Source organism: Hyperolius riggenbachi, chromosome 5, assembly GCF_040937935.1.
Source record: "Hyperolius riggenbachi isolate aHypRig1 chromosome 5, aHypRig1.pri, whole genome shotgun sequence".
In the NCBI taxonomy this organism is placed as follows: Eukaryota; Metazoa; Chordata; class Amphibia; order Anura; family Hyperoliidae; genus Hyperolius; species Hyperolius riggenbachi.
The window spans coordinates 31123056-31148530 of record NC_090650.1 but is presented as its reverse complement, the minus strand read 5'-3'; the positions used below and the strand labels follow the sequence as shown (position 1 = coordinate 31148530).

Below are 25475 nucleotides of genomic sequence, written 5' to 3'. Positions count from 1 at the left end.
TCCCTTGGATATGGCGATAACAATGTTAAGTTAATGGAGACACAGACCTCCCAGGCAGCTGCAATAGAGCGGAACACGGAGAAATGTATCAACTCGGCAGCTTCCGTGTCTCCGCAAGCCTACCGCCTGCCTACCGCCAGCCTAGTTCGGGAAATCTCTGCAGTGCTACCGCAACTGTATACATTTTTATGAATAAGCACACAGAAGTGTAAAATACCGACAGCAGTGTTTTCCCGCACTGATTCTCATTACCGACAACACTTTTATGAATGATAGCCATTGTGTTTTTCCTGTGTAGTTTGTAGTGGAAATTTTAAAGGATACCCGAGGTGACATGTGACATGATGAGATAGACATGTGTATGTACAGTGCCTAGCACACAAATAACTGCTGTGTTCCTTTTTTCTTTCTCTGCCTGAAATAATTAAATATCAGGTATGTAAGTGGCTGACTCAGTCCTGACCCAGACAGGAAGTGACTACAGTGTGACCCTCACTGATAAGAAATTCCCTTTTTATCTCTTTCTTGCTCTCAGAAGCCATTTTCCAAATTCCAACTATAAAACACTTTCCTAGCAGAAAATGGCACCTGAGAGCAAAAAAGAGATAAAAAGGACTGAGTAACCACTTACATACCTGATATTTAACTCTTTCAGACAGAGAAAGGAAAAACGAACAAAGCATAGTTATTTGTGCGTTTGGCACTGTACATACCCATGTCTATCTCATCATGTCACATGTCACTTCGGGTATCCTTCCACTTAAGGACCAGCTAACGCCCATAGGCGTCGGCAGGTCTTAAGTGGTTTTCCATGGAAATGGCCGCTCGATCGAGCGGCCTTTCCATGTCAGTTCACGGAGGGTGTCTCCGTGAACAGCCAGAGAGCCGCCGATCGCGGCTCGCCGGCAAAATGTAAACACGCGGGGAAGAAATCACCGCTGTTTATGTGACGTAGATCGGCGATCCCCGGCCTCTGATTGGCCGGGGATCGCCGGCATATGATAGGCTGAAGCCTATCCTTCAATGCGCAGGACGGATATCCGTCCTGTGCAGCCCATGGAGGGAGAGGGAGGGACGGGAAGGCAGGGAGCGCTGAAAACGCTGCGGAGGGGGGCTTTGAAGAGCCCCCCCGCAAAGCGCAGCAAGCTGGCGGCGATCAGACCCCCCCAGCAGGACATCCCCTAGTGGGGAAAAAAGGGGGTAAGTCTGATCGCCCTGGCTAAATCCTGATCTGTGCTGCGGGCTGGAGAGCCCACGCAGCACAGATCCTGCAAAACACCCCTGGTCCTTAAGTGGTTAAAGGTATCCATTAACAATACTATCCCATCCATATACAATCCCATCGTTTCTGCGGTTATCGATCAGAAACAATCGGTCTTGCTCATTAGAGGCCGAATTCCCACTAACTAATTTGATCAGATTAATGGAATCGATCCATTTTCCAGATCAATACCATCGTTGGTTAGTGAGAATTTAGCCGTTAATGTGCACGACCCACCATTTCTGCGGTGATAGAAAACAATTGATTGGCCACAGGATTGTTTAGTTAATGGCCTTCTTAACATCTAGTGCCCCCTGCAGGCTGACAGATGTGGAGGATCCCAGCACTGCAGTGCTCCCTGCAGGCTGACAGATGTGGAGGATCCCAGCACTGCAGTGCCCCCTGCAGGCTGACAGATGTGGAGGATCCCAGTACTGCAGTGCCCTCTGCAGGCTGACAGATGTGGAGGATCCCAGCACTGCAGTGCCCTCTGCAGGCTGACAGATGTGGAGAAGCCCAGCACTCCAGTGCCCCCTGCAGGCTGACAGATGTGGAGGATCCCAGCATTGCAGTGCCCCCTGTAGGCTGACAGATGTGGAGAAGCCCAGCACTCCAGTGCCCCCTGCAGGCTGACAGATGTGAAGGATCCCAGCATTGCAGTGCCCCCTGCAGGCTGACAGATGTGGAGGATCCCAGCACTGCAGTTCCCCCTGCAGGCTGACAGAAGTGGAGGATCCCAGCATTGCAGTGCCCCCTGCAGGCTGACAGATGTGGAGGATCTCAGCATTGCAGTTCAGTCCTTGGCCCCCTACTGTTCACCCTATACACATCCTCCATTGGCAAGGTTATCTCCTCCATGGGTTTTAACTATCATCTGTATGCAGATGACACCCAGATCTACCTCCACACCCCTGACATATCCACCACTACCATGGACAAGGTCTTCTCCTGTCTATCAGCCATCTCCTCCTGGATGTCCGTTAGGTTCCTGAAACTAAACCTAGACAAAACAGAATTTATGATCTTCCCACCCCGGACATCCATAAACCTCCCAGATGTGCATGTCACTGTTAACCACACCACCATTCACCCTACCTCTCAAGCCCGCTGTCTGGGTGTCACCCTGGACTCCGCACTCTCCTTCACTCCCCACATCCAAAACCTCACAAAGTCCTGCAACTTCCACCTTCCTAACATCTGTAAGATTCGCCCTTTCCTGACCTCTGCCACCACCAAACTCCTCATCCATACCCTCATAATTTCCCGCCTTGACTACTGCAATGCCCTGTTGTCTGGTCTCCCTATGACCCGAACAGCCCCACTGCAGTCCATCATGAATGCGGCAGCCAGAATTCTCCACTGCTCCCATCGCTCCACCACGGCGGATCCCCTCCTTGAATCCCTCCACTGGCTTCCTATCCAGTCCAGAATCATATTCAAGATACTGTGTCTGACCTACAAATCTGTCCACAAAACCTGACCAACCTACATTTCCGATCTTACTCAGAGGTACACACCTAGCCGCTCACTCCGCTCTTCCAATGAACTTCGCCTAACCGCCCCCCGCATCACCCAGTCCCATGCATGCCTCCAGGACTTCTCCAGAGCTGCTCCAACACTATGGAACTCCCTACCTTCACCCATTAGGGTAGCCCCCTCCTTCAACATCTTCAAGAAAGCCCTCAAAACTCACCTTTTCACTCTGGCCTACTACCCCTCACAAGTGCTCTAAACTCACAGCTGAACTCTGGTCCCCTACCATCCGTGTCTTTACCTCTCCCTCTAGATTGTAAGCCCCCTGCAGGCTGACAGATGTGAAGGAGCCCAGCACTGCAGTGCCCCCTGCAGGCTGACAGATGTGGAGGATCCCAGCACTGCAGTGCCCCCTGCAGGCTGACAGATGTGGAGCACCCAGCATTGCAGTGCCCCCTGCAGGCTGACAGATGTGGAGGATCCCAGCACTGCAGTGCCCCCTGCAGGCTGACAGATGTGAAGGAGCCCAGCACTGCAGTGCCCCCTGCAGGCTGACAGATGTGAAGGAGCCCAGCACTGCAATGCCCCCTGCAAGCTGACAGATGTGAAGGAGCCCAGCACTGTAGTGCCCCCTGCAGGCTGACAGATGTGGAGGATCCCAGCACTGCAGTGCCCCCTGCTGGCTGACAGATGTGGAGGAGCCCAGCACTGCAGTGCCCCCTGCAGGCTGACAGATGTGGAGGAGCCATCATTGCAGTGCCCCCTGCAGGCTGACAGATGTGGAGGATCCCAGCACTGCAGTGCCCCCTGCAGGCTGACAGATGTGAAGGAGCCCAGCACTGCAGTGCCCCCTGCAGGCTGACAGATGTGGAGGATCCCAGCACTGCAATGCCCCCTGCAGGCTGACAGATGTGGAGGATCCCAGCACTGCAGTGCCCCCTGCAGGCTGACAGGTGTGAAGGAGCCCAGCACTGCAGTGCCCCCTGCAGGCTGACAGATGTGAAGGAGCCCATCACTGTAGTGCCCCCTGCAGGCTGACAGATGTGGAGGATCCCAGCACTGTAGTGCCCCCTGTAGGCTGACGGATGTGGAGGAGCCCAGCACTGCAGTGCCCCCTGCTGGCTGACAGATGTGGAGGAGCCCAGCATGTACTCACGCAGCAGGTTGGGATCCATACTGATGAAAGGCTGGGCAGCTTTGATGCTGCTGAGGTAGGAGGTGGAATTCAGCATCGACATTCCCGGCAGATGGCAGCTTCCTCTGAAACACAAAATATCACTGTCAGTTTTTCACACATAAAGCCAAATCCGTCCAAACACCATATCTGAATCCTCTAGCCCAGTGATGGCTAACCTTGGCACTCCAGCTGTGCTGGAACTACAAGTCCCATGAGGCATTGCAATACTCTCACAGCTCTAAGCATAACTCGGGGAGGCAGAGGCATGATGGGATTTGTAGTTTTGTCACAGCTAGAGTGGCAAGTTTAACCATCACTGCTCTAGCTCCTCCCCTTAACTGCCTCATCCCTGACTACCTACCATTAAATTCCCCCCAGTTACAATCAGTGGCGTAGCTAGAGATCATGGGGCCTCATAGCAAAACGTTCTTGGGGGTCATCAGATGTAGGCTCTACAATCTACACTGCATATGGTCCATGGGCACTGAGAATGTCAAAGTGTAGAGGAGCACAAGAATGTTAAAAGGGAATACAAGTACCACATGGGCCCCCTCTACTCCAGGGCCCCATAGCAGCTACTGTGACTATTTGCTACTGCCCTGGTTACAATATGTGGCCCCACTGCCTCTCCTGCGACTACTTACCAGCAAGTGTGCCCCACAATTTACCATATATGACCCACCCACTGCCCCACCTATAACTACCTACCAACAAATACCCTCAGTTAGCAAATGACCCTCCCCTCCCACTGCCCCCTCCTGTAATTGCCTATACCTTATGTGCCCCCACCTATAAACTATACCCCATGTGCCCCCACTTACAGACCATCTCCAATGAGCTCCTACCTGTACACTATGCCCGATGTGCCCCCAAACACAAACTCTCACCAATGCAACTCCACCTGTATATTATACCCAATGGGCTCTCATTATTATTGTTATTTAAAGGGATACTGTAGGGGGGTCGGGGGAAAATGAGCTGAACTTACCCGGGGCTTCTAATGGTCCCCCGCAGACATCCTGCGCTTGCGCAGCCGCTCACCGATGCTCTGGCCCCGCCTCCAGTTCACTTCTGGAATTTCAGACTTTAAAGTCTGAAAACCACTGCCCCTGCGTTGCCGCGTCCTCGCTCCCGCTGATGTCACCCGGAGCGTTCTGCGCAGGCACAGACCATACTGGACCTGCGCAGTACGCTCCTGGTGACATCAGCGGGAATGAGTACACGGCAATGCAGGCACAGTGGTTTTCAGACTTTAAAGTCTGAAATTCCAGAAGTGAACCGGAGGCGGGGCCAGAGCATCGGTGAGTGGCTGCGCGGGCACAGAATGCCTGCAGGGGACCATTAGAAGCCCCGGATAAGTTCAGCTCATTTTCCCCCAACCCCCCTACAGTATCCCTTTAATATTTATATAGCGCTAACATCTTCCATAGCACAGTACAGAGTATACTGTCTCTTTATCTCTCTATTGTTAACTATCTCTCAGAGGGGCTCACAATCTAATCCCTACCGTTGTCATATGTCTATTGTAGTCTCGAGCCAATTTAGGGGAAGCCAATTAACTTATCTGTATGTTTTTTGAATATGGGAGGAAACCAGAGTGCCCAGAGGAAACCCAGGTAGACACGGGGAGAGAATACAAACTTCGTACGGATAGTGCCCTGGCTGGGATTCTAACCGGGACCCAGCGCTGCAAGGCGACAGTGCTAATCACTATGCCACTATGCTGCCCATCTACAGACTGTCACCAATATGCCCCCACCTGTACAGAATACATAATGTCCCCCCATGTGTACAGTATACCCGATGTGACCCCACATACAGTGACCAATGCAAACCCATCTGTACACTTTACACAATGTGCCCCCAAACACTGACTGTCACCAGTGGCGTAGCTAAAGAGCTGTGGGCCCCGATGCAAGTTTTACATGGTGCCCCCCCCAAACACTCTATACGTAACAATTGATACGTCACACCAAAACCCGCCAATGGCAACTACAGTGTCAGAGGTGCAAGAAGGGAATGGGGAGCAGTGTGTTTATGATTACTACTATTTAAAGTATCTATAGAAGTGATTATTACGAGCACAGGACCAATAGAGAGCTAATACTGCAGTTAAGGGAGGGCCCCTCTCGCCCAAGGGCCCCGATGCGGTTGCAACCTCTGCACCCCTTATTGCTACGCCCCTGACTGTCACTAATGCGTCCTCACTTGTACAATATACCCAATGCGCCCCCATGTGTATAATATATCCAAAAATCCCCCAACTACAGACTGCCACCCATGTGCCCCCATCAGTACACTATATAAGTCCAAGATAGGTTAGCATGCTGTTTTTCAAATAAAGTTGCTGTTTATTCTGTCAGTTAATCCACACTGTAAAGTTGATACTCCTTTATGGAAGCACAAAGGTAGACAATAGCAAGTGTTAGACAATAACAAGGGGACCCTGCGGGGCTGCAAAACAATTGTCAGCTTTACAGTGTGGTTAAACTGACAGAATAAATAGCAACTTTATTTGAAAAAACGGTGTGCTAACCTATCTTGGACTTATTGAGTGTACCATATGGTACTGTCCTGTCCCTGGTTATGCACCCATTAAACCTAACAGTGTGCGACTCTGGACCCCTGTACTTGTCCCATCAGTACACTACTCCAGATGTGCCCCCTAGTACAGACTGTCATCAGTGTAGCCCCATTATACACAATATCTGATGTGCCCCCACCCACAGACTGTCCCTAACTACCAGGGCCGGCCCGCCCATGAGGCGGGGTGAGGCGGGTTCCTCAGGCGGCAGGAAGTGGAGGGGCGGCACCAGATGAATGGCTGTGACTGAGCGGGGGGGGGGGAGCCAGAGCCGCGGTGAGGGCAGCCCGACCTCTCCCTCCCTCTCCCCGGGCCGCCCTCCATGCTCCCCCCTCGAACTTTAGGCAGCAGAGTTAGCGCACAGGGAAGCGCTGCTGTACACAGTCACAGCCTGTTACTCACCTCCCTGGATCCGATCGCCGCTCCCGCCCTGCTGGTCTCCTCTCTGCAATGTAGCCGCTGATACATTACACACGCGGCTGCTTCCTGTTTACACAGGAAGCAGCCGCGTGTGTATCAGCCGGCTAGGCAGAGAGGAGACCAGCAGGGCGGGAGCGGCGATCGGATCCAGGGAGGTGAGTAACAGGCTGTGACTGTGTACAGCAGCGCTTCCCTGCGCGCTAACTCTGCTGCCTAAAGTCCGAGGGGGGAGCATGGAGGGCGGCCCGGGGAGAGGGAGGGAGAGGTCGGGCTGCCCTCACCGCGGCTCCGGCTCCCCCCTCCGCCATTATGAGGGGGCACCTACCTGGGCAAGCTACCTATCTATCCTATACTGGGGGGCACCTACCTAATCTAACCTGTTTTGGGGGCAGCTACCTATCTATCCTATACTGGGGGGCACCTATCTAATCTAACCTGTACTGGGGCAGCTACCTATCTATCCTATACTGGGGGGCACCTACCTAATCTAACCTATACTGGGGGGGCAGCTACCTATCTATCCTATACTGGGGGGCACCTACCTAATCTAACCTGTACTGGGGGCCAGCTACCTATCTATCCTATACTGGGGGGCACCTACCTAATCTAACCTATACTGGGGGGCAGCTACCTATCTAACCTATACTGGGGGGCAGCTACCTATCTAACCTATACTGGGGGGCAGCTACCTATCTAACCTATACTGGGGGGCAGCTACCTATCTAACCTATACTGGGGGGCAGCTACCTATCTATCCTATACTGGGGGGCAGCTACCTATCTAACCTACACTGGGGGGCACCTACCTATCTAACCTACACTGGGGGGCACCTACCTATCTAACCTATACTGGGGGCAGCTACCTATCTATCCTATACTGGGGGGCACCTACCTAATCTAACCTGTACTGGGGGCAGCTACCTATCTATCCTATACTGGGGGGCACCTACCTAATCTAACCTGTACTGGGGGGCAGCTACCTATCTAACCTATACTGGGGGGCAGCTACCTATCTAACCTATACTGGGGGCAGCTACCTATCTATCCTATACTGGGGGGCACCTACCTAATCTAACCTGTACTGGGGGCAGCTACCTATCTATCCTATACTGGGGGGCACCTACCTAATCTAACCTGTACTGGGGGGCAGCTACCTATCTAACCTATGCTGGGGGGCAGCTACCTATCTAACCTATGCTGGGGGGCAGCTACCTGTCTAACCTATGCTGGGGGGCAGCTACCTGTCTAACCTATGCTGGGGGCAGCTACCTATCTAATCTATACTGGGGGCACCTACCTAATCTAACCTGTACTGGGGGCACCTACCTAATCTAACCTATACTGAAGGGCAGCGACCTAATCTAACCTATACTGGGGGGAAGCTACCTATCTAACCTATACTGGGGGCACTTATCTAACCTGTATTGGGGGCACCTACCTACCTAGCTAGCCTATACAGGTGGCAACTATACTGGCTACCTATACTGGGGGCACCTACCTAACTAACCTATACTGGGGGTACCTACCTATCTAACCTATGCTGGGGGCAACTATACTGGCTACCTATATTGGAGGCACCTACCTAGCTAACCTGTACTGGGGGCACCTACTTATCTAACTTATACCGGGGGGGGGGGGTGCCTGCCTATCTAACATACTGGGGGCAACTATACTGGCTACCTATACTGGAGGCAACTACCTGGCTAACCTATACTGGGGGCAACTTTACTGGCTCACCCATGCCTGGCCACCTATACTCTGGGGGGACCTATAGCTGGTTACCTATACCGGGGGGGGGGCGCAATTTTTACACCCTCGCCCTGGGTGCATTTTAGCCTAGAAACTGCACTGTTGCCGCCGGCCTCCGAGTCCGATGACTCTGAGCTCTGCGGCCTCTCCTGTCTCCTCCAAGGCTGCATGCTGGTGACGCTGCCTAGTGCCTAAGCCTGCTGATTTGATGGCGGCGGCTGCCGCCCGCTCTGCTGCCCTGGCTGCGGCTGATTGTCACGGTCAGTCACTGAGCAGCGAGCGCCGCCGACGTGTCGATAATGATGATAAGGCTGGCTGGCTGCCGCCGGCTGCCGCCGCTCATGTTTTGTAGAAATATTGGGGGGGGGGGGCGCCTTTACGATCTTTGCCTCAGGCAGCAGAAAGTCCAGGACCGGCCCTGCTAACTACCTGTCACCAATTACTGTCACTAATGTGGTCACACTATAGCCTACATACATGTGCAGTATATGTTCCCTATGCTGTCTTCTGGAAGTGTTCTCGGTGTGGTGAAATTTTTTGCAACTTTATCAGACACCGGCATGCAGTGACATACATACACATCATAGGCAGAAGGGGTTAAATGAAGTCCCAGCCTGAGGGGGAGGTGGTGGTGGGGTAACATCTCGCTCACCCAATAGCAGAGGATCCTCAGAGAATGCACCATGAGAGGAGGGGGTGGCGGCAGATTCCGCAGCCTTCTCTGGGCCCAAGAGCTTGCAGCACAGACCTGAATGAAGAAGCAGTATAAACAGTGCAGTGAGTGCAATAGTACTGTAATCCTCCCAGAGAGACAGGAAGCTCAGAGCATGGAGGAGGGGCAGAGATGGCAGGATTAGCAGAGGCAGGTCATGTGATGAGGGGGGCAGAGATAGCTGTGAGGAGAGGGGAGAGAACTGGGTGACCAGAGACATGACAAGAGGGACAGAGGAGTGCAGGTGGAGGGGACAGGCAGAGAGCTGGGTGACCAGAGACATAACAAGAGGGACAGAGGAGTGCAGGTGGAGGGGACAGGCAGAGAGCTGGGTGACCAGAGACATGACAAGAGGGACGGAGGAGTGCAGGTGGAGGGGACAGGCAGAGAGCTGGGTGACCAGAGACATGGCAGGAGGGACAGAGGAGTGCAGGTGAAGGGGACAGGCAGAGAGCTGGGTGGCTGGAGACATGACAGGAGGGACAGAGGAGTGCAGGTGGAGGGGACAGGCAGAGAGCAGGGTGACCAGAGACATGACAGGAGGGACAGAGGAGTGCAGGTGGAGAGGACAGGCAGAGAGCAGGGTGACCAGAGACATGACAAGAGGGACAGAGGAGTGCAGGTGGAGGGGACAGGCAGAGAGCAGGGTGACCAGAGATATGACAGGAGGGACAGAGGAGTGCAGGTGGAGAGGACAGGCAGAGAGCAGGGTGACCAGAGACATGACAAGAGGGACAGAGGAGTGCAGGTGGAGGGGACAGGCAGAGAGCAGGGTGACCAGAGACATGACAGGAGGGACAGAGGAGTGCAGGTGGAGGGGACAGGCAGAGAGCTGGGTTACCAGAGACATGACAGGAGGGACAGAGGAGTGCAGGTGGAGGGGACAGGCAGAGAGTTGGGTGACTGGAGACATGACAGGAGGGACAGAGGAGTGCAGGTGGAGGGGACAGGCAGAGAGCAGGGTGACCAGAGATATGACAGGAGGGACAGAGGAGTGCAGGTGGAGAGGACAGGCAGAGAGCAGGGTGACCAGAGACATGACAAGAGGGACAGAGGAGTGCAGGTGGAGGGGACAGGCAGAGAGCAGGGTGACCAGGGACATGACAGGAGGGACAGAGGAGTGCAGGTGGAGGGGACAGGCAGAGAGCTGGGTTACCAGAGACATGACAGGAGGGACAGAGGAGTGCAGGTGGAGGGGACAGGCAGAGAGTTGGGTGACTGGAGACATGACAGGAGGGACAGAGGAGTGCAGGTGGAGGGGGACAGGCAGACAGCTGGGTGACCAGAGACATGACAGGTGGGGCAGAGGAGTGCAGGTGGAGGGGACAGACAGAGAGCTGGGTGACCAGAGACATGACAGGAGGGACAGAGGAGTGCAGGTAGAGGGGCGAGGCAGAGAGCTGGGTGGCCAGAGACATGACAGGAGGGACAGAGGAGTGCAGGTAGAGGGGACACGCAGAGAGCTGGGTGGCTGGAGACATGACAGGAGGGACAGAGGAGTGCAGGTGGAGGGGACAGGCAGAGAGCAGGGTGACCAGAGACATGACAGGAGGGACAGAGGAGTGCAGGTGGAGAGGACAGGCAGAGAGCAGGGTGACCAGAGACATGACAAGAGGGACAGAGGAGTGCAGGTGGAGGGGACAGGCAGAGAGCAGGGTGACCAGAGACATGACAGGAGGGACAGAGGAGTGCAGGTGGAGGGGACAGGCAGAGAGCTGGGTTACCAGAGACATGACAGGAGGGACAGAGGAGTGCAGGTGGAGGGGACAGGCAGAGAGTTGGGTGACTGGAGACATGACAGGAGGGACAGAGGAGTGCAGGTGGAGGGGGACAGGCAGACAGCTGGGTGACCAGAGACATGACAGGTGGGGCAGAGGAGTGCAGGTGGAGGGGACAGACAGAGAGCTGGGTGACCAGAGACATGACAGGAGGGACAGAGGAGTGCAGGTAGAGGGGAGAGGCAGAGAGCTGGGTGGCCAGAGACATGACAGGAGGGACAGAGGAGTGAAGGTAGAGGGGACAGGCAGAGAGCTGGGTGACCAGAGACATGACAGGAGGACAGAGGAGTGCAGGTAGAGGGGACAGGCAAAAAGCTGGGTGGCCGGAGACATGACAGGAGGGACAGAGGAGTGCAGGTGGAGGGGAGAGGCAGAGAGCTGGGTGACCAGAGACATGACAGGTGGGCTAGAGGAGTGCAGGTGGAGGGGACAGGCAGAGAGCTGGGTGACCAGAGACATGACAGGAGGGACAGATGAGTGCAGGTAGAGGGGACAGGCAAAGAGCTGAGTGACCAGAGACATGACAGGTAGGACAGAGGAGTGCAGGTGGAGGGGGCAGGCAGAGAGCTGGGTGACCAGAGACATGACAGAAGGGACAGAGGAGTGCCGGTAGAGGGGACAGGCAGAGGACTGGGTGACCGGAGACATGACAGGAGGTGCAAGTTTTGGGGGGACAGACAGAGAGCTGGGTGACTGGAGACATGACAGGAGGTGCAGGTTTTTGGGGACAGGCAGAGAGCTGGGTGACCAGAGACCTGACAGGAGGGACAGAGGAGTGCTGGTGGAGGGGACAGGCAGAGAGCTGGGTGACCGGAGACATGACAGGAGGGGCAGAGGAGGGCAGGTGAAGGGGACAGGCTGTGTGACCAGAGACATGACTGGTGGAGGGAACAGGCAGAGAGTTGGGTGACCGGAGACATGACTGGAGGGACAGAGGAGTGCAAGTGGAGGGGACAGGCAGACAGCTAAATGACTAGAGACATGACAAGGGGGACAGAGGAGTGCAGCTGGAGGGAACAGGCAGAGAGCTGGGTGACCGGATACATGACAGGAGGGGCAGAGGAGTGCAGCTGGAGGGAACAGTCAGAGAGCTGGGTGACTGACAGGAGGGACAGAGGAGTGCAGGTGGAGGGGACAGGCAGAGAGCTGGGTGACCAGAGACATGACAGGAGGACGGAGGAGTGCAAGTGGGTGGGACTGGCAGTGAGCTGGGTGACCAGATACATTACAGGAGGGACGGAGGAGTGCAGGTGGAGGGGACAGGCAGAGAGTTGGGTGACCAGAGACATAACAGGAGGACAGAGGAGTGCAGGTGGAGGGGACAGGCAGAGAGCTGGGTGACCAGAGACATAACAGGAGGACGGAGGAGTGCAGGTGGATGGGATTGGCAGAGAGCTGGGTGACAGGAGGACGGAGGATGGAGGAGTGCAGCTGGAGGGAACAGGCAGAGAGCTGGGTGACCGGAGACATGACAGGAGGACGGAGGAGTGCAGGTGTATGGGACTGGCAGAGAGCTGGGTGACCGGATACATGACAGGAGGGACGGAGGAGTGCAGGTGGAGGGAACAGGCAGAAAGCTGGGTGACCGGAGACATGACAGGAGGGGCAGAGGAGTGCAGCTGGAGGGGGACAGGCAGAGAGCTGGGTTACCAGAGACATGACAGGAGGATGGAGGAGTGCAGGTGGATGGGACAGGCAGAGAGTTGGGTGACCAGAGACATAACAGGAGGACAGAGGAGTGCAGGTGGAGGGGACAGGCAGAGAGCTGGGTGACCGGAGACATGACAGGAGGGGCAGAGGAGTGCAGCTGGAGGGAACAGGCAGAAAGCTGGGTGACCGGAGACATGACAGGAGTACGGAGGAGTGCAAGTGGATGGGACTGACAGAGAGCTGGGTGACCAGATACTTGACAGGAGGGACGGAGGAGTGCAGCTGGAGGGAACAGGCAGAAAGCTGGGTGACCGGAGACATGACAGGAGGACGGAGGAGTGCAGGTGGAGGGGAGAGGCAGAGAGCTGGGTGACTGACAGGAGGGACAGAGGAGTGCAGGTGGAGGGGACAGGCAGAGAGCTGGGTGACCAGAGACATGACAGTAGGGACAGAGGAGTGCAGCTGGAGGGAACAGGCAGAGAGCTGGGTGACTGACAGGAGGGACAGAGGAGTGCTGGTAGCGGGAGCACACAGGTCACCACGGCAAGGTCTGCTCACACCCAGATATTGCCATCAGTCAACCATTAATCTCATTGCTGTGACCTCCAGTGTTGATATGACATCTGACGTCAGACATACATCTCGGGATCAATAATGGTGATAAATGGTTTTGTTTTGAGCCTTCTGAACCCCGATTACCAGTAATTATTAGGATTATTAGCCCTTCACCCACTGGACATTGCCACCAAACTATAATCAGCACTTTATACAAGCTCTATGAATAATTACATTAATGTACATTCCAGACTGAGCTGGATCTGAAGCCATAGCAGCACATACAGTGGAGGAAATAATTATTTGACCCCTCACTGATTTTGTAAGTTTGTCCAATGACAAAGAAATGAAAAGTCTCAGAACAGTATCATTTCAATGGTAGGTTGATTTTAACAGTGGCAGATAGCACATCAAAAGGAAAATCAAAAAAATAACCTTAAATAAAAAATAGCAACTGATTTGCATTTCATTGAGGGAAATAAGTTTTTGAACCCTCTAACAATAAAAGATTGCACACATTTTAGGAGGAATGTTGGTCCACTCCTCTTTGCAGATCATCTTTAAATCCCTAAGGTTTCGAGGTTGTCTCTGTGCAACTCTGAGCTTGAGCTCCCTCCATAGGTTTTCTATTGGATTAAGGTCCGGAGACTGACTAGGCCACTCCATGACCTTAATGTGCTTCTTCTTGAGCCACTCCTTTGTTGCCTTTGCTGTATGTTTTGGGTCATTGTCGTGCTGGAACACCCATCCACGACCCATTTTCAGTTTCCTGGCAGAGGGAAGGAGGTTGTCGTTCAGGATTTCACAATACATGGCTCCGTCCATTTTCCCGTTAATGCGATTAAGTTGTCCTGTGCCCTTAGCAGAAAAACACCCCCAAAGCAAAATGTTTTCACCCCCATGCTTGACGCTGGGGACGGTGTTTTGGGGGTCATAGGCAGCTTTTTTCTTCCTCCAAGCACAGCGAGTTGAGTTAATGCCAAAGAGCTCTATTTTGGTCTCATCAGACCACAGCACCTTCTCCCAGTCACTCACAGAATCATTCAGGTGTTCATTGGCAAACTTCAGACGGGCCTGCACATGTGCCTTCTTGAGCAGGGGGACCTTGCGAGCCCTGCAGGATTTTAATCCATTGCGGTGTAATGTGTTTCCAATGGTTTTCTTGGTGACTGTGGTCCCTGCTAATTTGAGGTCATTCACTAACTCCTCCCGTGTAGTTCTAGGATGCTTTTTCACCTTTCTCAGAACCATTGACACCCCACAAGGTGAGATCTTGCGTGGAGCCCCAGAGCGAGGTCGATTGATGGTCATTTTGTGCTCCTTCCATTTTCGAACAATCGCACCAAGAGTTGTCACCTTCTCTCCCAGCTTCTTGCTAATGGTTTTGTAGCCCTTGTGCAGGTCTACAATTTTGTCTCTGACATCCTTGGACAGCTCTTTGGTCTTTTCCATGTTGGAGAGTTTGGAGTCTGCTTGATTGATTGATTCTGTGGACAGGTGTCTTTTATACAGGTGACTAGTTAAGACAGGTGTCCTTAATGAGGGTGACTAATTGAGTAGAAGTGTCTAACCACTCTGTGGGAGCCAGAACTCGTAATGGTTGGTAGGGGTTCAAAAACTTATTTCCCTCAATGAAATGCAAATCAGTTGCTATCTTTTATTTAAGGTTATTTTTTCGATTTTCCTTTTGATGTCCTATCTGCCACTGTTAAAATAAACCTACCATTGAAATGATACTGTTCTGAGACTTTTCATTTCTTTGTCATTGGACAAACTTACAAAATCAGTGAGGGGTCAAATAATTATTTCCTCCACTGTATGTGACATAGGCCAGCCCCAGCATAGATGATGATATTGTTCAGGCCAGGTGATGTCCCTGGAGCTCCAGACACAGGAAGTAGCAGGTCAGGTCTTCCCAGCCCCACCCACTGCAATACAGCTGCCCAGGAGTCGGGACCCACCACATAAATGAACAGTACTGCACCTCTTGAATTGGAACATTCTTGGCCAGCACTGTCAGGCTTCTTTCATGAAGAACTGGTCCATCACTGCTGAACCTTCGCCTCCCTCTGTCCCCTTTCCCCTTCATGTTTCCTTAGGGGTAGCAGATTATTGCAGAGTGTGACTGGTGAATCCGTAGTGTGGCAGCCTTGGCTCTTGGTTTTCAGACATTTTCCCTCGTTACTCTCACCATCCCCCCCCCCACTCCTTTCAGAACCTGTATGAGCCAACCCCCCCCCCCCCTTTGTACTTGACAAGATAAATATATCTTATTTTTAAAATGCCAGAGGGCCTCTTTCTCTGACACCTTTCCCATCCTAGATTACCAAGCACAAGGGAAGGGTGCCACAACCACTACCTTGCCTAGGACCCCATTCCATCCTAATCCATCTCTGTTGCAATCTCACTATCTCGCCCTCACAGCACAGGGTCATGTGACCTCAGCAAGAAGTCCCAACCAAAAGCACATGAGACCATGTGACTGACTGCAATGAAATACATGAATCTAAAAGTGGCCATACACAAGGCATATTTTAATGCATGCTAAATTCTTGCATTGCGCTGGGAACTTCTAAACAATCTAAACAACATAAAAGTCGATGATGGCTTGGGTCAGCACTCCACTCTGTAAGCCTGCAATGCGCAGGCAGACAGACAGCCCAGCCCACGCCTGCAGTCACCCGGAGAGACACTCATGCACAGATCTTTTATTTGTGCTACTGTGCAGACGCAGCCACGATTGTACACAAACGGGAGCGCGGCCACTGAGACGAGGAGGCGTGCAAACTGAGGATCAGGGATCAAGGAACCCTTTGAAGCATCTACTGATGTATGTATATGAACTTTAAAAAAAAAAAAAAAAAGAGTTTCAGATTTACTTTAAGATCTATTCAAAACCTAGGCCATCAGGATCAGGGCATGATAATCAACGTTTAGTAATTTACTGTATATACTTGCGTATAAGCCTAATTTTTCAGCATAAAAAAAATGTGCTGAAAAGTTACCCCCCTCGGCTTATATGCGAGTCAGTGGAGCAGAATGGATGGTGGAGCAGGTGTTACTGGTAGAGGAGCGTAAGGATCATGCACTAGTGATCCTGCTCTTCCCAGCTGGCTCCCTGCTGTGTCCGCGCCCCCCATCCCCTGCAGCACGGTGTGCAGAGTGCGCTCCTCAAGACTACCTGTGTCCCCTGGCTTGTGGAGCGAAGTGTGCACGCAACGTGTCAGTGGTGCAATGATCGGGGATTCTTCCTGTGTGGCAATTGCTGTGTCTCATATCTATGATGCCATCTAGTGGCTTCTTGAGACACAGCTGTATGATCCTGGGGCACATCTGGCTATGGGGAGGGGGGCTGGCTTGTACTGGGGGAACATCTGGCAACTGTGGAGGGGACTATACTGGGGAGGGGGCTTATACGCAAGTCAATCACTTTTTCCTGTTTTGGAGGGAAAAGTGGGTACCTCGGATTATACACAGGTCGGCTTATATGCGAGTATATACGGTAAACACTTAAGGACCACAGGCTTACACCCCCCTAGTGACCAGGCTATTTTTTTTACAATCAGTGCTCTGCAGCTTTAACAGCTCGCTACAGAGCCATACAAGTTACCACACAAATTAATCTTGGCTCCTTTACTGCCCACCAACAGAGATTTCTGTTGGTGGGCTCTGATCGCTGCTGCAGGCTGTTTTTTTATTATTAATTTATTTCTTATTTAATTTTAAATAACTGTGTCAATTTTTTTCTTCTCTCCCCTAACTCCCTCCCCCATGGACAATCAGGGCGATCCTCTCTTATAGGCATCAGCCTATGAGTAGGGATTGCATTCGGAGCTGCTCAAGGGGACAGCCAAGTGATAGGACTGTCCCCAGTACATTGCTGCAATAGATCACAGCACTGTACAGGTGAAAGAAACGGCAATTTCTTTTTGTTACAGTCTGCCAGCGGCGGTTGCTGCTGGCAGACTGTTTACAGAGCCCCGCTCCGTCACTCAGGCCTGAAACCCACTAGGAGCGCTTTTCTGAGTGCTATGTCATTTGAAAAGCTCTTGCTAATGTAATGCTATGGGTGTGATCCCACTAGAGCGATGTGATTTTATAAAAATCTCCCATAACATTGCATTAGCGAGAGCTTTTTCAAATCACTAGCGCTTAGAAAAAGATACTAGTGGGTTTGATCCCTCAAGTGGGGATGCGCGATTTCCGCTAATCTCCTCCCTATGACTTGACGCCTTTCGGTGTTAGGCGGTCCTGGGGAGGGGAGCCACTCTGCGTTAGGCGGTTGCAGAGTAGTTAATTGATTGATCATTGATCTGATGTGTGCATTCCTTGTCTTGTTGTGAACACTGAGCATGTGTGGGGGGACGTGGTGTTTGAGGGAGGAGTCACGCATAGCAGTGGTACATGACTGTGAGTACACGCTCAGGGCCGTATTTCTACAAAGGCCACGGTCCTGGGCAGCTGCAGCCTAAGGAGGTACCTGGACATGAAGGAGGGGATGCTACAAAAGAAAGAGGAGGCTGAAAATTGGGAGCAACACATGACAAAGTGAAACTGATGCCCAAGGGAGCTGGTCATGAAAGAGAGGGGCTGCTGTACATGGATGATACACATGGGAGAGAGGACTGCACATGGAATGGGAGGGGCTGCAGTACATGGATGATACACATGGGAGAGAGGACTGCACATGGAATGGGAGGGGCTGCTGTACATGGATGGTACACATGGGAGAGGGGGCTGCACATGGAATGGGAGGGGGCTGCAGTACAGGGATAATACACATGGAAGAGGGGGCTGCTGTACATGGATTATACACATGGAAGAGGGGGCTGCACATGGAATGGGAGGGGCTACAGTAAATGGATGATACACATGGAAGAGGGGGCTGCACATGGAGTGGGAGGGGCTGCTGTACATGGATGATACACATGGAAGAGGGGGCTGCACATGGAACGGGAGGGGCTGCTGTACATGGATGATACACATGGGAAAGGGGGCTGCACATGGAAGGGGAGGGGCTGCTGTACATGGATGATACACATGGAAGAGGGGGCTGCACATGGAATGGAAGGGGTGCAACTGCACAAGAAAGGGGAGCCTCAACATACTTGACCCAGGAGCACAAAAAGTATAAATCCGTCCTTGCACACACACCTGCAGGGCTGCCTGGATTTATTGCAAACATTTTGCACAGCAGATGTTGCATGTAAAATTGCATTTCATTAACCTTTAAAGGACAACTGTAATGAGAGGGATATAGAGGCTGCGATATTTATTTCTTTTTAAGCAATACCAGTTGCCTAGCTGCCCTGCTGATCCTCTGCCTCTAATACTCTCAGCTATAGACCCTGAACAAGCATGCAGCAGATCAGATGGCTCTGACATTATTGTCATATCTGACAAGATTAGCTACATGCTTGTTTCTGGTGGTATTCAGACACTTCTGCAGCCAAAGAGATCTGCAGGACTGCCAGGCAACTGGTGTTGTTTAAAGGGAAGGTTCAGGGAGTGTAAAAAAAAAAATCCATATCCACTTACCTGGGGCTTCCTCCAGCCCGTGGCAGGCAGGAGGTGCCCTCGCCGCCGCTCCAGAGGCTCCCGGTCGTCTCCGGTGGCGCACCCGACCTGGCCAGACCCGGCTGCCAGGTCGGGCTCTTCTGCGCTCCAATCTGCGCCTCACGGGGACGTCCGCCAGGCTGTACTGCGCATGCGCAGTAGTTCTGCGCCTGCGCAGTACAGCCCGGAGGACATCCGATGACGTCAGCGCGCCATCGTGGGACGCAGAAGAGCCCGTCATTGGAGCGCAGAAGAGCCCGACCTGGCAGCCGGGTCTGGCCAGGTCGGGTGAGCCACCGGGAGCCTGCGGAGCGGCGGCGAGGGCACCTCCTGCCTGCCACGGGCTGGAGGAAGCCTCAGGTAAGTGGATATGGATTTTTATTTTTTTTTCACACTCCCTGAACCTTCCCTTTAAAAGGAAATAAATATGGCAGCCTACATATCCCTCTCATTACAATTGTCCTTTAAGGTGCCCATTAACAGTACAATTTTTTCACCAAATGCAATCCTTCGATGCGATTTTAATGATCGAATTGTATAGAAAATTCACCGTTTATGAAGGCAATTTATAAGTCGATTGCTGAATAGGATAAAATCTATCCAAAAGTTGGATTTTATGATAGAATTCGAACAAAAAAATCGTTAATTACCTTCCAAGTATTTATGATCTTAAAAATTGCATCGAAAGAACGCATTTAGTGAAAAAATTGTACTGTTAATGGGCAATTCTCACTATAAGATCTGATGTGACTCAGGATAGCTTTCAGGGGAGGACTGGCCAGGGGGGAAGGGGGGAGATTTCCCCTCAGGCTGCCTCTCATTTAATGATTTAGGGTGGTACAATGCCTGGGGCATTCAGGTTTTTGTATAAGGCAATGTGAACCGCTAGGCTGGCTGAGGGAAATAATCGCCCAATTACAGAGCAATTAGAGGGCGGGAAAACTGGTAAATATACACAGCATGATGCAGAGCAGACGCCTGCCTACAGGCTCCATGGGAAAAAAATATGTCTGGTCTCTCCCCATTGTTAACTGCATGTGCATAGCTACATAAGATATTGTCTAGGTTAAAAAGTTTTTTACAGTCCCTAGACTCCAGAAGGGCTGCTTACAAGACAGTCCCTAGACTCCAGGAGGGCTGCTGGCAGACAGTCCCTAGACTCCAGGAGGGCTGCTTACAAGACAGTCCCTAGACTCCAGGAGGGCTGCTGGCAGACAGTCCCTAGACTCCAGGAGGGCTGCTGGCAGACAGTCCCTAGACTCCAGGAGGGCTGCTGGCAGACAGTCCCTAGACTCCAGGAGGGCTGCTGGCAGACAGTCCCTAGACTCCAGGAGGGCTGCTGGCAGACAGTCCCTAGACTCCAGGAGGGCTGCTGGCAGACAGTCCCTAGACTCCAGAAGGGCTGCTTACAAGACAGTCCCTAGACTCCAGGAGGGCTGCTGGCAGACAGTCCCTAGACTCCAGAAGGGCTGCTTGCAGGACTTGTGTGAGAGATGAAAACCCTGGCCGTTGTAACTCAAAATGTATTATGTGCCCCTGGTGCAAGTGCATTTATACTTTACTTGTCACGCTGTCCCTCGAGTGTCCTTGCTGTATTTCCAACGTGACTACCAGCATATATGTGATGTCATTTGGGCTGGGGCTTCTGTGAAAATGGACCTCTAGTTTGTGTTTTCCCCCAGGCCTGTTAAGCTTGGAGGTGTAATCTCCAGTCAGCATGCAACACATAAGCTGACGTGAAGGAGGTACACACACCAGCACAAGGAATCAGGATATCCCCAGTTTAGTGGAGGAGAGGACTGACTCTAATAGGAGATTGTGGTGCACAGAGCCGGTGCAGATCCGAACAGCCACAAACAACACTTTCGTAATAACGTCTCAGCGCAAAGTAGCGCTGAGCGCATAAACCAGGACTGAGGAGATCAGGACAGGTAGACAGAATGAACGCTTGCTTAACTAGCCACTACTTAGTGACAGCAAGCGTCCACAATAAAACAGACTGGAATGAGGTAGCCAATGCGGTTGCAGCAATGGCGTGCCTCACCAAGACAGGACAGGATAGTCAGGAAATAGCAGGATCAAGATAGATGAACGTAACACAGATAAATATACAATAAGTATGATTTCCTAGCGTATTACAATTACAGCTATCAATGAAACTATTTGTAACGTCTGACTAACATATGTATATATCGGCAATGAACCAATATATGACACAAGACAAGCAGAGTAACAACTTCTAGAACAAGAGCAGAACTAGGAGGACTCGCTGACCCCTTCGCAGGAGTCAGCGCAGTCCACACGGACCAGGAACGAGGTGGGGCACGAGCAGAGTAACAGACAGAATCTGAGACTATGGTAGCCCATGAGGCATTGCAGGAAGCAGTTCTTTATACTGAGGTCATCCAATGGGAGCAGACCTGCAGATTCCCACACAAGTGAATGGTAATTAATCACAGGCTGATAGCAGGAAAAGGCAGACAATGATATGCAGCCTGCAGGAAAGGGATTGCCCCTCCATTGCAGCAGACAATGTTTGTTTACACAAAAGCATATTAAACTGTCATTAACTTCAGAGCGACTGCAGATGGAATCAGCAACTAGTTTAAGTGCAAACCAAACTATGCAAGCAAATGCATGTAATGACATTAGAACTGCTTGGTTTGCAATACCACTGCAGTCAGCAGTAAACGCTGCAGAAGCGATCATAACAGTACCCCCTCCCTTAAACGCGGCCTCTGGACGCCTATAAAAACTGACATATTTCTCCTGAACCACCCAAACCAAAAAATCAGAAGTGGGAATTCCAGCAAACTGATCTGACTGAAAATTCATGAAGATCGGATCAGCCCGACAAAACCAAATTCCCGAATCAGTCTCACCAAAACTAGACCAATTGGAACCAGAACCTACCGAACCATGCCCGTCAGCACTACAAGCCTCAGTGTGATACCCATCAGAACCACGACTTCCAGAAAACAACCCCAAGAAACTCTCTGAGCGATACCCACCGCTTTCCAGGGACTGTCCAAAAACGCCAAAGCCTTTGCAATGCCCACCGGAACTGTCCTTACCAACACAAAACCCACTGTTGAACCAGTCCAAGGTACCAGGACAAGTTTCCTCAGAGATCTCCCAGAACACTTGGAAGCTCCAAAGAGATCCCCACAGGTCAGAACGCCCCTTAGGCTCACATGGAGAACTATCAAGAACCCCTATGGAACCCAGGGCAACTCCAGAGTCAGGGTCACAAGGACAAACATCAAGATCAGGGCTTTTAGGGACCAGAACCATCTCCGGGCATGCAGGCCAACCGGCAACATCAGAACATGTCTCCACTAAGGAAGCACGTGAGCACGCTAACACAGACACATCTGGGCACTCTGGCATACGAAGCACATCTGGGCACACCGGCACAAGAGAAACCTCTGGGCATGTCAAGGAACTGCGAACCTCAAAGTCAGTCAAGACAGGACCGAAACCAGAACTGGGCAAAAAAAATTCATCATGACTAGACTTCACAGTTACTGGATTCTCACTAAAAACTGCAGGATCAGACTTATATGTCGCTGATTCCAGCAGGGTTATTAACAAATCATGTTCAGGGGCATTTACAAGACAGGGCAAATCTTCTGATGTATGCACTGAACTAGACAGGGTTCCCATAGCTTCTTCTGGACTAGACAGAGACTCATCAAATACACTGGATTGGAGCTCATGAAAGGCTGCAAAACAAGTCAATATTGCAGCAATCCCCACTGAACTAGGCAAAACTGAGAAACTCACTGGACAGGAAGGGGACTCTGGAACTACTGCCACACCGGGCAGAAAACCAGAATTTTCCAGGATACAGGGCTGGGTTTCAGAAACACTCATTAACCCGGACTGAAATTCTGAGATTTCTATTATTTTTTCCAGCGAGTCAGAATTATCCATGTTACAGGGCAAGACTTCTGAAACATTCAGAGGACAGGGCTGGAGTTCCTCGGCTGTTACAACACTGGAGAGGGACTCAACAACATTGGTTAAATCAGACTGTGTACAGGGCAAGGTATCTAACACACTTGCTGACGAGGACAATATTTCAATGGCTTCTGCTTTGCTGGGCAGAAATTCATCAAGTTTTATTAGAGCAGACTGTTATTCCAAAACAGCTGCTAGACAAGTGAATATTACTGCAACACCAACTGAGGTAAGCAGTGCCTCAGACTCCTCTGCTAGAGGGTTTGAAGTATCCAAAGTACTGGGTGAAGCATAAGACTCTGCGACCACAGCTTCACTGGACAGGATCACTGAACAGTCCATATTGCAGGGCAAAACCATGGAAGCACCTGCTGGACAGCATAATGATTCTGTGACCTGAGTTTCATTGGAGAGATCTACTGCACAATTCATGGTACAGGGCAAATTTACTGGAACATTTTCTGAACAAGGTAATAATTCTACGATTTCAGGTTCACATAGCAGATGCTCTGAGCTATTCACGAAACTAGAGCGAGGTGTAGAGACAGGAAGATCAAGACACAAAGTTTGTGCATCTGAAGCACTATTCAATTGTAAAATTGGAAAATTCAGATGCTGGGGTTCTGAGGTTTCTAGACAGGATTGCTGGGACTCAGAAACTAATGTAGTGCATCTATTGGCATCTGCTGGATCAGACAGGAGTTGAACTTTATTAACACAGGTAAATTCTACAGAAGTGTTTGCAGAGGCAGGCAAAGATTTTCTAATGTCTGTTTCACTGAACAAAGACTCATGAGTACTGGCTAGGCTGGACTCAGAAGTCAGCAGGACCTCTGGATTCTCTGCTGAGAAATTTGTGCAGGGCAAAGTTAAGAAAGTATCAGTGGCTTCTGTTTTACTGGGAAGTAATACTGAGTTATCCATGGTACAGGGTGGAGTTACAGGAACATTCACAAGACATGGCAGGGACTCAGTAACTGGAGAAGTGGGACAGTCTCCAATTGACAGTGTGTCTTCCCTGGTATCAACTGATTGAATCGCATAAAAATCGTCCAAAATCATCTTCCACACATCGATCAATGGAGCCACAAAGTCATACCCACACATACCAGTTTTTATTAGGTTATAGGCAGACTTAATGCATGCATTCAATACTAATTCACTTTTTGCACTGTAAAACTGACAAAATGAACTTGCATCTTTCTTCCATTCATAGACCAGAGCTTCCATCTCTCCTTTCTCAAATGGAGGATCCCATGCATATTTAACAGCTGAGCATTCCGGCTGATCATAGTTTGCAAATGTGTTAGTGGCAGAAACATACATTTGGGTTATTTAGCAGGTGATTGGCCGATTTCTTATTCCTAAGGATCTCCAATACCTGTAGCAAGTGTTGAACTGTAGTGTATGCAAATTTCCCTTGCTGCACGAATAAATTGATCTGTTCAATACTCTGTAATATATCTTCATAATCATATTCAGATAATTCATTTAAACAAGAACTTTTATTTTCCCTGGCTAGCAATGAAAGTTCATTAGTAGTTTCATAGGTCCATTTGACTCCCCTGAATGGTGACTGAATTTCATTATCTGCTACTGGCGGAGTCTTATTACAGATCTGATGCGCAGTCACCAAGGGCAACGACTCCGCTGATTGTAACGCTTTTCTTTTGGAGCGTTTACGTTTGGCTTTAGACCCTGCTGCCTTAGCAGAAGAAAAGTTATCAGAACAATTATCTGCTTGCTGATTATTTTTGTAGGCAGTAGAAGGAGCAACTGATTGACAAGCTGCCAAGAGCTTATCAAAAGGGCTAGGCAAATCGGTTTTGCGCAGCCAGTTATGGATCACAAACGCTAGAAATTCCAGTGGTCTCTCTTTTAAATTGGTATGATCCAAGACATCGTAGGCCCACTGAAACAATCTTCCCTTAAATAAAACATAAACTAGCTGGGGGGCCCACGTTGAAACAGGAGTAGCCTGGAGCTCGGGATTGGCCAGGAACCTGGTACATTCAGAAAAAAACTCATTTTCTGTTTCAGAATTTAGTTTCTCAAATTTCTTAAAGGAACAGGAACCATAACAAACAGTGTCATTTTTGCTGGGAACCCCCCCCCCCCCCCCCCCCCACAATGGGGATTGGTAATGGGGCTACCATAATGTTAAGCTTGGAGGTGTAATCTCCAGTCAGCATGCAACACATAAGCTGACGTGAAGGAGGTACACACACCAGCACAAGGAATCAGGATATCCCCAGTTTAGTGGAGGAGAGGACTGACTCCAATAGGAGATTGTGGTGCACAGAGCCGGTGCAGATCCGAACAGCCACAAACAACACTTTCGTAATAACGTCTCAGCGCAAAGTAGCGCTGAGCGCATAAACCAGGACTGAGGAGATCAGGACAGGTAGACAGAATGAACGCTTGCTTAACTAGCCACTACTTAGTGACAGCAAGCGTCCACAATAAAACAGACTGGAGTGAGGTAGCCAATGCGGTTGCAGCAATGGCGTGCCTCACCAAGACAGGACAGGATAGTCAGGAAATAGCAGGATCAAGATAGATGAACGTAACACAGATAAATATACAATAAGTATGATT

At 51.1% G+C, this 25475-nt stretch overlaps 1 protein-coding gene across 3 annotated transcripts in view; it reads right to left on the bottom strand.

The window, feature by feature from the left end:
* Nucleotides 1-25475, bottom strand: part of LOC137518081 (uncharacterized) — an 80455-nt gene that overhangs the window by 33754 nt on the left and 21226 nt on the right. For 2 of the 3 annotated variants that reach the window (XM_068235370.1, XM_068235373.1), the window contains exons 1-2: nt 9316-9463; nt 3891-3994 (exon numbers count right to left, since the gene is read on the bottom strand). In XM_068235370.1, the coding sequence (XP_068091471.1) occupies nt 3891-3972 (82 nt within the window). In that variant the 5' untranslated portion in view covers nt 3973-3994; nt 9316-9463. Of the gene's footprint in view, nt 1-3890; nt 3995-9315; nt 9464-25475 lie in introns of those variants that run through there. The other variant, XM_068235371.1, reaches the window with a different exon arrangement.